At 42.7% G+C, this 12,413-nt stretch overlaps 1 protein-coding gene across 3 annotated transcripts in view; it reads left to right on the top strand.

The window, feature by feature from the left end:
* wfs1b (Wolfram syndrome 1b (wolframin)) overlaps positions 1-12,413 on the top strand; it is a 73,327-nt gene that overhangs the window by 22,921 nt on the left and 37,993 nt on the right. For all 3 annotated transcript variants that reach the window (XM_034181040.1, XM_034181041.1, XM_034181039.1), the window contains exons 5-7: positions 5,811-5,984; positions 6,081-6,161; positions 6,311-6,465. In XM_034181040.1, the coding sequence (XP_034036931.1) occupies positions 5,811-5,984; positions 6,081-6,161; positions 6,311-6,465 (410 nt within the window). The remainder of the gene's footprint in view (positions 1-5,810; positions 5,985-6,080; positions 6,162-6,310; positions 6,466-12,413) is intronic.

Here is a 12,413-nt window from a genome sequence, read left to right as displayed (position 1 = left end):
CATGTTTCCCATGACATGCATTAGCAAGGCTTTTATGTCACCTAAAGACAAGGTTACCCCTGCAGTGCCCTCTTCTAAGGCAGTTATCCATCTCCCAGCTCCTTGGGTGATGTCTGGCAGCCTGTTGGCCAGCCCCACCATGTCTGTCCAGCTCCATGGGGTATACACATGATGACCATTTCTAACCACCAATGGGCATATGAGGTCTTCGTCCTCCTCTTCTTCTGTGGGGGCTCCATACTGTCTTCCAGATCGAGTGCGACTGACTGGTTCCAGGCAGTCTATCCAGTTGGTTATATCCTGTTCTAAAGCCGCTATGTCTTTGGCTACACATTGTTGTCTTTGCCTGAGTCGGGCCTCTTTTGCACTCTCAATGACGATCTCACCAGAAATTTTTCGGGTGGGTGGCTCTATAATGTGATTCCCTTGATTGGGCGTCGATTGTTGTAATATTCTTCTTTCCTCGGCGTCCCTATGTCTTTGTATTCTTTCCTTCGCTAGCCGAAGCTGCTCAGCTAGTTCTTCATTATCTCTTCTGGCCAGATCCAGTGTGTCACAGAAGCTCTTGTGCCACTCTTCGGAGCCTCTATAGCCTGTGAAGGTCCAGTCGGCTGACTTATGGTGGGAGGGGACGGTTTTCAGTGGACCTCGATGTGCAGGCGGAGCCTTCAGGTCTCTCTCTTTATCCTCGTCTGCCTCCGTGTCACTGTTATTTGTGGCCCCCCCCTGCTGGTCGTGGTGAGCGACCACTTACTTTCGGACTTGGAGACCTTGTATGATCCATTTGACAGACTGAGGACCTGTCTCCTTGTGGCTCTCGAGCTTTTAGTGTCAGTGTGAATTTGCCCTCCACATCCATGCCTTGGTCCTCTTCACGAGTTCCTAATACAAATTGTCCAGCTGTCTTTCCCATATCATGACATTTATATGGGGGTGGCTCTGCTTCCCAGCTCGGTGCACTGGCTTTAGTCTCTTTGGATCTTTCCTCTGTCATTTTTTCTCTTTTCTGCTGTAGCCTCTGTGCTTCCTGCTTGAACAAGGCCAAAACTTCTTTTTCTTCAGTGCGTTTTTTGTTGTTTTTTACGTTCTTCTGCTGATCTTTAATTTCTTTTTTCTGTATTTCTACCGCAACTGCTTCACACATCACCGGATCAAATGATCCCTCCAAAGGCCATTGCCTGCCCCCATGTGACCTTTTGTGCCACTTTCTCATACATTGGTTGGCCTTAGTGCGTTTTCCTGGATATTTCTTAGTACTAAGTCTAGCGGGGTACTTTCCCGACCTTGACCTTGAGAGTTACCCATGTAACCCTGACAAACGCTATGTGAGGTGTTTCTATGGTGTTCTGGTAGTCCCTCAGGGGCTGTCCTGATCCAGACCAATAACTTGCTGGCTGTAACACCTGTTTTGTATTTTAAACCCTTAAAAGGATTAAATTTCCAACTGCTATGCCCGTCTTCTTTCTCTTTAACTAAATATGAAAATTTACCTGCTTCCCACCGAACCTTCCTTGGGACCACAGTCAGAGTCAACCTAGGAAACAGTTCTTCACCTGGATCGGTTGGTAGTGTTACTAAATGATTTAATGGTATGCTAAGTTCTTTATTAGGGTCAGCACAAAGCAGCTCCAGCCACGGGGTTAAACCCTGATGCCACAGACGTCTTATCAGCAGCTCCCAATTAATTAGAGGGAATTGTTCTTTCTTTTGCTTCAGATTGATTACCTTAGTAATCTGCCATAATTTCTGATTGATCTCTTGTTCGTCCTGCCAATGTTCTGCTCCTACCCTGTCAAAATAGGTCCTTTCCAGCCAAAAATGTGTCCTGATTCCCTGGGTTTCGATGTCTCCGTCAGTCAAGTAATGTTCTGGGAGTATTATTTCATCGTCACTTAAGTCTCCCATCAATGACTGTCCCAAGCATTGATCAGTCTGTCAGCTTTTTCACTATAATCTAAGCTTTAACTCTTTTGATTTATAACCAACTTTATTTATTTAATCCTCTTACAACCCTAACACCTCCTAATGTCTTTGCTCCCGACTTTCTATTTTCCTTCTAAATTTTTTTTTTTTTTTTTTAACTTTCTGCTTCTTGTCTTTTTCTGCTATGTTTGTTTATTAGTTTTCTTTCTTTGAAATAATATCTACCTTCTCTGTATTTACATAGCAGTCTTTTCTCCTGTCTTTTTCTTCACTGTCTCTGTTTCACACTTTCCTCTCTGCCTGTCATGCACCTCCCAAGTCCTCCTGTTGGGTCTAAATACCTCCCCCTCGTACTCTTTCACATTAATCTTGTATGTCAGCCAGCCTGCAAGTTCTCACAGCTTTACACAGATTACTCTCCACTCTCCCACACACCAATCTTCAAAAGCTTTATACACAAAAATTATTAAAAACAACTTTCTATATATCTCTATCTAGACTTCTGCCACTTTTCACTCCGCGGCTTTAAACAACCTTTTTATTCACTTAACACCAATGTGTTCTGTTTAAGCATGTATCTCTTCTTCACGTTAGACAGCTTCTCCGGCGCTGTCAGCAACTTCATATATTACTTTTTTTACAAGCCCTCTTTGAGCGTACAATATTTCATTTACTTCTACGCCTTACCGCGCCTCGCGTGCGTATCCTGTGCTTAATATATTATTTTTCACCAGCTCCTTTCTGAGCATACAATATTTCATTTACTTCTACGCCTTACCGCGCCTCGCGTGCGTATCCTGTGCTTACTATATTATTTTCACAAGCTCCTTTCTGAGCATACAATATTTCATTTATTTCTACGCCTTACCGCGCCTCGCGTGCGTATCCTGTGCTTTTCTGCACTTTCTTCTACCTTTTTTCTTCACTTACTGAGCTCCTCATGAGCTTAATGTGCCTTTGCACTGAAAATATTCTCTTTTTCTTTTCTTATAAAAAACTCATATTACTGTGTACTTAATTACTTATTCTTCTCCCACGCCCCACAAGCGTGTATTTGGTGCCTTACTGCACTATTTTCTGCTTCATTAATTCTCATGTATTCTGCACTAACTCTCTATTTATTTTATTTTTTTTTTATAGTTTTTCTCTTTTCTTAAAAAATGACGTCCTTTATTGAGCTCTTTTACTTACTGTCAGCTGTGCCACTTTGCACTTTCCTCTTTAAATCTCTTTATCATGTACGGTATTTCTACTGCGCCCCCTCAGGCGCTTATCTTTTGCTTTCTCTGCACGTATTCTCTTGTTAAACTCTTTTTTCTCACTTATTTCACTTCAGTCTCTGTTAAACTCTTTAAATAACCTTGTATTACCTTGTATCTATTTGTCAGTATACTCCCCTAAATTAACCCCTACAGCGCATGCTATCAGCCGGCACGTTAGTAATGAATTTCAACACCAATTATTCCCCAAGCATCCAGGTTAGTTCTCCACGCACTCTTTCCGCACCAGAGTTCATGAACATTCCTGACCTTTCACTCACATAGACATTCTTTTTCCCGGGAACACACACACCTTCTGAGCATTTTATCTACAAGGCCTGATAATTTTCAATCTTATCTTTTTTAGTCTCTTATCAATTTTCTTAGTCCAGGTTCTTTTGGGTAAGAGGCAATTAAAAATATCACCTGTCAACTTGGGCGGAAATCCCGACTCACTCCTCCAGATCGTGCAGAAGTTATAAAAGGTTTCTGCTTACCTTTTAGTCGTGATCACTGTTATTTACGGTCTGGAGGGATGAGCTGGACTGCCCCAGGCTGCCGGAATGCCCCTGGACCCTCCTGAAGCTGGCTCGCCAAGTTCTGTCGCGGCTCGTCTTTTTGGTCTTCTCAGGATGTCGTCTTTTAGATAACACAAACTAATTGCAAGTGATATGCTAGAAAAAGGACACAACACTTTAGAATAATTCAGCCTTAAGCAAGATAAAATGCACAGAGTTTTTAAGTTTATTTAAGCCTTCGACACAAAGCTTAGACAAACTGAGTCCTCTAGAGAGACTGAATATGACAACCGCGCTCGTCTATTTATTGGAGACCCGCGGGCATCGCTCCTCCTTCAACTTTTTTATTTATTTCATTCCTAAGACATGGTTTTCTATTGGAAGCGTCCTCTAGTGAACCCTAAGCAGGTGTTAGGCCATTATTTCAATGTGACAAACGCTCCCATTAAAACATGAAGGATTTACAACTGATTTTTTTTAAAAGACCTTCAGCCACACGTGCAGCTGGCCTGAGGCCCCTGCACGTGGCCTGCGGGAAAGCACCTAAAAGGCCTTGGAAAGCCCCTGACAGACTGAATGACTAATAGAGCCCTTTTTTTGGGTTGAACACCTGCTAGTTCAACCAGAGGACATGCAGTTCGGATCAGGACACTTGATAGTTCATCACAGTTCAAATATGGACCTAAAAATTCTTCTACAAATGTCATGCTCATTGGTGTCTCAGTGATCTCTTTGAACAGTGCTTTTAATTTATATTGGGTTTCCTGAAGTCAGTGTCAGATCAAAGTTATGCATACAGGGTCAATATATACTTGCAGCCACTTAAATTATTTATTCAGCTGTGCTGAAAGTTTCAAAATATCTTTTAATTTTGCAAGACCTCTTAGCTCCCTATTTGTGTTTATGATTGAACTGCAGCTAGTAGCTTTTTCTGTCTCATCATGAACATTTTTAATCAATAATTTGATTGACCAACATACAGTAAAATGCAAAAATCTGAGGAGCTCAGTTAAGAACTGAAAAACCTGTCACCCACAACTGAGGGGAATTTGGTTCAGATGACCAGGAACCACTAAGTCACAGGTCTGAATGGAACTGGAAGGTGCTGGGACACCAGTGTTCACTGTCTGCAGTCAAATGAGATTTAGGTCACCATGTATCAAGAGGCTCCCATATAAGAAACAAGGTCCTGTTCCAAAGTAAACACCTTCAGTTCTGACCTACGTTTACAGCTTTTTAAGGAAAGTTTTGTGGTTAGATGAGGTAAAGATGGTGTTGTTTTGCCACAGTGACCATAAATGTGTTTTGAGGAGCAAAGTTGAGGCATTCAATTTCAAGAAACATGATGAAGATAAAATCATGCTCTGGGGTTCTTTTGCTGCCAGTGGAACCAGTGCATTTTATGAGGTATATAGAATAATGGATGAGGACTACCTCCAAATTCTTCAGCTAAATGTCAACCCATCAGCTAGACGGCTGAAATGTGGACACAAGTGGGTGTTCTAACACAGCAGTTACCACAAATCCAACCACACAGTCTGTGAAATAGACAAATCAGACCTAATATACTATTAGAATGGCCTAACCAAAATCCTAACCTATCAAACATATCTGGACTGTGCTGAAATATAAGGTCTTCACCACTTCTGCCAAGAAGAGTGGTCAATTTTCCAACCAGAATTCGGCCAGAAGTGGGGTGTTGGCTACCAAAGGCATCACAGGGTCAAGATTCAGATTTCAAAGGGTCATTCAGCCAAATACTGGGACTGCTGTATTTATATTTTTGACCATGCTGACTTCAGAAAACTCAAAAAGAATTAAAGCTTGTTCTCAAAATTCTCTTTTTCTGTTAATGATGTATGTTGCACAATTATTCTGCCCCAATTAAATAACAGTTTAAAGAAATCATTGAAGGCACAACCCTGCCGTGCATGTCTACGATGAGTGTATATAATCTTCTGACAACAATTGTATCTCCAACCTGGATGATGGAGAACCTTCATAAGTGTCAGGTGTATTTGTAATTTTTTTTTTTGTTGTTTGTTTGTTTGTTTGTTTGTTTTAATGAGGCCATTATTAATGGTCTCATTTGCCTTCTCTTATTTTTCAGGAATCACCCTGGAGAACTTTGAGGAGGTGAAGAAGTTATGTACAGAGACGCACTTTGAGAGAGGAGTTAGAAAAGCAGCTCTGCTCATGTACTGGAAGTTGAATCCAGAGAAGAAGAAAGCATTGGCTGTTTCTGAGATGCTGGAGAATGTTGAGCATGTCCATGCAGAGCCTGGTATGAGAGAGACACTCACAGGCTGCACTGTCGTAATCTAAGATGCGTTTTAGATGTGGTACATTCCCTCTTGTGGCGTATTTTCTCCATCTTCAGGCAAACCAGCCTTGTTGACATCCCTTACCAGTTCTACCAAGAAGCAGAGGAGAGTGTTAGAAAGTATGGTTACCAGTGAGGGTATGTTGGGTTCAGAACGTTCCTTTTCCTTGTCAGACGTAGACTTCAAAATGTTTCTGTTTAGTGCTTGTTTTTAAAGAACAAATATTGGCTGAAATGATTTCTTTGCAAGTAAATATAGGCTTTGCATTACCCTTGCTTCTTTCTAGCAACTTCCCATGTGGGTCTTGACGACTTTGTAGAGATGACTAAGAAGTATGCTCAGGGTATCGCACCTTCAACAGTCATGGCTGCAGCGGGAGGACCAGAAGATGATGACGATGTAGTTGTGAAGAATCCAGACAAGTTGCCTCTGCACCAAAAGGTAGGAAGTTCTTAGACTTGATATGTAAAAGCTGTGGCTGCTCTTTTGCTTTACATGTCCCTGATACGATTTTTACCCCTGAGCCAAGTTCATTGTGTCTTGCTGAAGATGAAGCCCAGACATTTACCATGCCAACTTTATTTATAAAGCACTTTAACATAACCACTGCTGACACAAGGTGCTGTACATTAAAACATACATTTAAATAAATGAATAAGAAATACAGTTTAAAACTTAGTCTTGCTGGGGCCAAAAGCCAAGGAGAAAAAAAAAAAGGTTTTTAAACAAACTTTAAAAATGGGCAGTGAAGTGGCCTCTGTAGCAGACAAGGGCAAGCTGTTCCATAATTTAGGAGCAACAATAGAGAAAGCCCTGTCCCCTCTGAGCTTCCTTCTGGATCTTGGTATTTCCAGGATCTGCTGATCACCTGACCTGAGAGACCAACATGGTACCTAAGAATGAAGAAGCTCAGAGAGATAAGGCAGGGCAACACTGTGAAGATATTTAAAAAAACAAACATAAGAATTTTAAAATGAACCCTAATACAGGAGTTATCATCTCCCTTTCGAGTTCCTGTCAAAAGTTGTGTAATGGCATTTTGAACCAACTGTAGACGCGAAAGTAGCAACTGATTGACTCCCACATGAAGTGAAATACAATAATCCAGACAAGACAAAATGAAGGCATGGATCACTGTTTCAAAGTGCTGCCTTGACAGAAAAGATTTCACAGTTGCCAACCGCCATAGATGATAAAAACTAGACTTAACCACAGCTTTAATTTGGCTGTCCAATTTAAAATCACTGTCCACCTTAAAACCAAGATCAATAATAACAATAGATTTAAAATAAACCTCCAAGGGTCCTAAGGCAACGGAGGAGGACTCACAGGGGCATCTGGGTCCAAAACGCCATCACCTCTGTTTTCTTTTCACTCAGTCACCACTCATCTTCAACCGCTATTCTGGGTTCGGGTCGTGGGGGCAACAGCTCCAGCAGGGGATCCTGCTGGAGCTGTTTTCTTTTCATTAAAATTTAAAATGTTCAAGACCAACCAAGCTTTAATTTCATCTAGGCAAACCAGGAGCTGTTTTATGGAACTGACATCCTTCTGCCCCCAAGGGCAGATAAATATGGCAATCATCAGCATAACAATGCAATGAGATCCCATGCCATCTAAGGATGGAACCCAGAGGCAGTAAATACAATGGAAAAAGTAGTGGCCCTAGAATTAAACTCTGTGGGATGCCACATAACAACAAAACTGCAGATGAAACAGAACTATGAATATGTACAGAAAAGGTTCTATCTGCCAAGAAAAACCTAAACCAGTGGTGTCCAAAGTGTTCCAGAAAGGACCAAGAGGGTGCAGGTTTTCTTTGCAAGCACTGAGTCCAGCCGGTGATTTCACTGATTAACATTGCTTTGAGCAGATGGGATGAGCTCATCAGTGAAATCACCTGCTGGAGTGAGTGGCTGAAAAGAAAACCTGCACCCTCTTGGCTCTTTATGGAACACTTTGGACACCACTGACCTAAACCATTCAAGTGCAGTGCCACCGATGCCCCCTAAGTGATGTAATTGAGATAATAAAATGTTATGGTCCACTATATCGAAGGCAGCAGTTAAGTCAAGCAAAACCAAAACAACATGGTTACTAGAATCACATGCAAGACGGATGTCATTAAAAACCCTTTTGAAAGCAGACTTTGTGCAATGAAGGGTTTTAAAACATCCAGGATGCCATTCTCATCTTAAAAACTGTTTCAGTTGACAAAAAACAATTTTCTCTAAAACCTTAGAAAGAAAAGACAGCTTGAATATAGGTGTATAATTAGCTAGCACAGCACATTTCACTGCTTGTGTAGCTTTTGTTGTTTCCTTCTACACTGTGCAAAATTATAAATGCAACACTTTTGTGTTTACTCCCATTTTTCTTTAGCGGAACTCAAACATCTGAAACATTTTCTATATGCTAAAAAGATCTATTTCTCTCAATGCTTGTTTGTCACTGTTTTGACTGAATAAAAGATGCTGAGCACTGGAAGACAGTTGAAGAGGGTCAAAAAGAGAGTAAGGTGTGCTCTGAGACTGCTCTTCCCTTTGCAAAGCAGACAAGAAGATTTGCTGCTTTCCGTGTCCATTCTTTCTTCAGTGTCTACAAATGTTTGACCCTGACACTCAATATGCCAAAATCTGTGTTATTGAGCACTTCTCCTTCTGCCGACATAATCCATCCCACCTCACAGGTTTGGCATATCAAGATGCTCATTAGACAGCATGATTATTCCACAGGTGTGCCTTAGGCTGGCCACAATAAAAGGCCACTCTAAAATGTTCAGTTTTATCACACAGCACAATGCCTTAGATGTCACAAGTTTTGAGGGAGCGTGCAGTCGGCATGCTGACTGCAGGAATGTCCACCAGAGCTGTTACCTGTGAATTAATTGTTCATTTCTCTACCATAAGCTGTCTCCAATGGCATTTCAGAGAATTTGGCAGTACATCCAGTTGGCCTCACAAATGCAGACCACATGTAACCACACCAGCCCAGGACCTCCACATCCATCATGTTCACCTCCAAGATCTTCTGAGACCAACCACCCAGCTGCTGCAACAGTTGATTTGCAGAACCGAATAATTTCTGCACAAACTGTCAGAATCCGTCTCAGAGAAGCTCATCTGCATGCTTGCCATCCTCATCGAGATCTCGACCTGACTTGCAGTTCATCAACGTAACCGACTTGAGTGTACAAATGCTCACATTTTATGGCATCTGGCCGCTGATCAATTCTATGCGAAGGAGATAATTGCACTGCGTGAAACACATGGTGGTCACACCACATACTGACTGTTTTTTGACCACCCCAGACCCCAATAAAGCAAAACTGCACATTTCAGAGTAGTCTTTCATTGTGGCCAGCCTAAAGCCCCTTTCACACCGGGCCCACTTCGAGTTGCGGCGTCATGACGACACCACGTGGAAGCAACTCAGTGCCAAGATGATGTGGCTCAATGCCACAACAGCACAAGGGGCGCGAAGGACAAAGCAAATCGGACACCAAAAATTAAATATGTTTAATTTTTTTCTGCATCCTGTGCTTGACGCAGAAATTAAGTGGATTCAGTGCAAGTCAGCAACACAATGGTACTCAACGTGCCTGGAAGCCACACCCTCACAATACAACATTACCCAAAGCCAGTTTATGATTCCTGCTGTGTTCCATTGTTCCTGAAGTATAAATCACGCAGGATTGTTTTTATACCGTGTACACAATGCAGTAAAACTACACGCTCAAAGAGCACAGGAAAAAAAATGCTGCTGATTGCAGCTGCTGCTACTTGCTCTTCTCTCACAAATGTGTTTAAATAAAGTCCATAAAAGTCCTGCTCACAGACTGATTGCCAGAGACAGGACATGTCCACATCCAGTAAAAAGTCCGGACATCTCCAGCCACTCACGGACGATTCGTTCGCGCTCGCACATGTGAACAATTAAAAGAAAAAAAACTAGCTGGCTGCAGTTCCTCACTCTCCCCTCAAACTCTCTTGGCATTCTGTTAAATAAAGGACAAAAAAAGACATAAGTCCTGCTCACAGACTGATTGCCAGAGACAGGACATGTCCACATCAAGTATAACTCCACACATCTCCACATTTACTCATGGACAGTTTGTTCACACGCTTGCATCTCGCGGTCAAAGGAGGAAAGATAAACTGTAACAGAACTCAGAGCGCAGCCCTGCAGCCCTGCTCAAGAACAAATATAAGCTAGAAGAGAAATCAGAGTGCACAGTCTGGCTGCAGCCAAACTGTGCACTGATTCCTCTGTGCAGAGAACCTGCAGGCTGCGTCCTCACCTCCTCTCTGCCCCCTGCTGCGTGCACCTGACCAGACATTCCTGCATCGTCATGACACCACACGAAGCAACTCGAAGCAGGGGCTTAAGGCACACCTGTGCAGTACGAGGTCTGTGAGAAAAGTATCGGACCTTTTTATTTTTTTCAAAAACTATATGGATTTGAATAGCGTGCGATTACATCAGACAAGCTTGAACCCTCGTGGGCATGCAAGAGTTTTTTCACGCCTGTTGGTTATGTCATTCACCTGTGGGCAGGCTTTGAGTGAGGAGTGGTCCACCCCCCTCGTCAGAATTCCTTTGTCTGACTTCTTCCTGAGAGACTGGCGCTTTGCTTTATCAAAATTTTTTCAGAACCTGTGAGGCAGATCGACGTGGACACCATTCAAGAAATTCAGCTGGTTTTCGGTGAAAATTTTAACGGCTGATGAGAGATTATGGAGTCTTACTGTCGCTTTAAGGACTTCCCATGGAGCAGGACGTCACGCTGCGCTCTGAGGCGCCGTCGTCAGCCTGTTTCGAGCTGAAAACCTCCAAATTTAAACCTCTGTTGACCCAGGATGTCGTGAGAGAACAGAGAACTTTCAGAAGAGGTCGGGATCAGCAGTTTATCCGGACATTCCACTGTTAAAGGAGATTTTGTAATGAAAGACGTGCGGACGGATTGGCGCGTTGGTAGGCAGCCGGCGCGGCGTGCCGCCACAGGAAAAACACCTCCGTTGGAAGCCTTAAGAACAAGTTGGAACATGTCCAGCTGTTAAACAATTTCTCAGATACTCACTCTACTGAAAGCCATCAAAAGCCGCCTGGTTTTTACAAATGGTTATCAACACGGAGGTGTGGCGGCGTGCTGCGCCGGCTGCCTGCCAACGCGCCAATCCGTCCGCACGTCTTTCATTACAAAATCTCCTTTAACAGTGGAATGTCCAGATAAACTGCTGATACCAAGCTCTTCTGAAACTTTGCTGTTCTCTCACGACGTCCTGGGTCAACAGAGGCTTAAATTTGGAGGTTTTCAGCTTGAAACAGGCTGACGATGGCGCCTCAGAGCGTGGCGTAACGTCCCACTCCGTGGGAAGTCCTTAAAGCGACAGTAAGACTCCATAATCTCTCATCAGCCGTTAAAATTTTCACCGAAAACCAGCTGAATTTCTCGAATGGTGTCCACTTCGATCTGCCTCACAGGTTCTGAAAAAACTTTGATAAAGCAAAGCGCCAGTCTCTCAGGAAGACCCAGAAATACCCCATAAGAACCAAGAGCCTTCAAGTGCCGCAACCAGCCCCTCAGAACAGACCTCCAAAGAGGGTTCAGATCAGATGGCCCCAGCTGGCAAGACAGCTGGCTGGCAACAATATGATGATGATGTAGACTCTATGCTAGAAGCAACAGCAACAGAAGACATGGATGAAAGGCTGCGGACAATAACGCCTCCCTTTACTGTAGCATCAGTTGTAATTTCTTGTTTTTTTTTTTAATTATTATTTTTATTTATTTATTTTTTTGGTAAAAACAAAACCTCAATTTTGAAAGAAGATATAAGCTTTAAAAAAATTAAGGTGCCATTTTTTTTTCTTCACATTCTAATGGTCCGAAAACCAAGATGGCATCCAAAATGGCCTCTGTTTAGCAATAATGCAGTGTCTTTGCTAATACACAAGATATAATTACAAAGTATCAAATCAAATCAATTTTATTTATATAGCGTCAAATCACAACAAACAGTTGCCCCAAGGCGCTTTATATTGTAAGGCAAAAGCCATGCAATAATTACAGAAAACCCCAACGGTCAAAACGACCCCCACTGAGCAAGCACTTGGCAACAGTGGGAAGGAAAAACTCCCTCTTAACAGGAAGAAACCTCCAGCAGAACCAGGCTCAGGGAGGGGCAGTCTTCTGCTGGGACTGGTTGGGGCTGAGAGAAGAGAATCAGGAAAAAGACATGCTGTGGAAGAGAGCAGAGATCAATCACTAATGATTAAATGCAGAGTGGTGCATACAGAGCAAAAAGAGAAAGAAACACTCAGTGCATCATGGGAACCCCCCAGCAGTCTAAGTCTATAGCAGCATAACTAAGGGATGGTTCAGGGTC

Source organism: Thalassophryne amazonica, chromosome 11 (genome assembly GCF_902500255.1).
Source record: "Thalassophryne amazonica chromosome 11, fThaAma1.1, whole genome shotgun sequence".
NCBI classification, from domain to species: domain Eukaryota; kingdom Metazoa; phylum Chordata; class Actinopteri; order Batrachoidiformes; family Batrachoididae; genus Thalassophryne; species Thalassophryne amazonica.
This window is presented reverse-complemented; position numbering and strand designations above follow the sequence as displayed.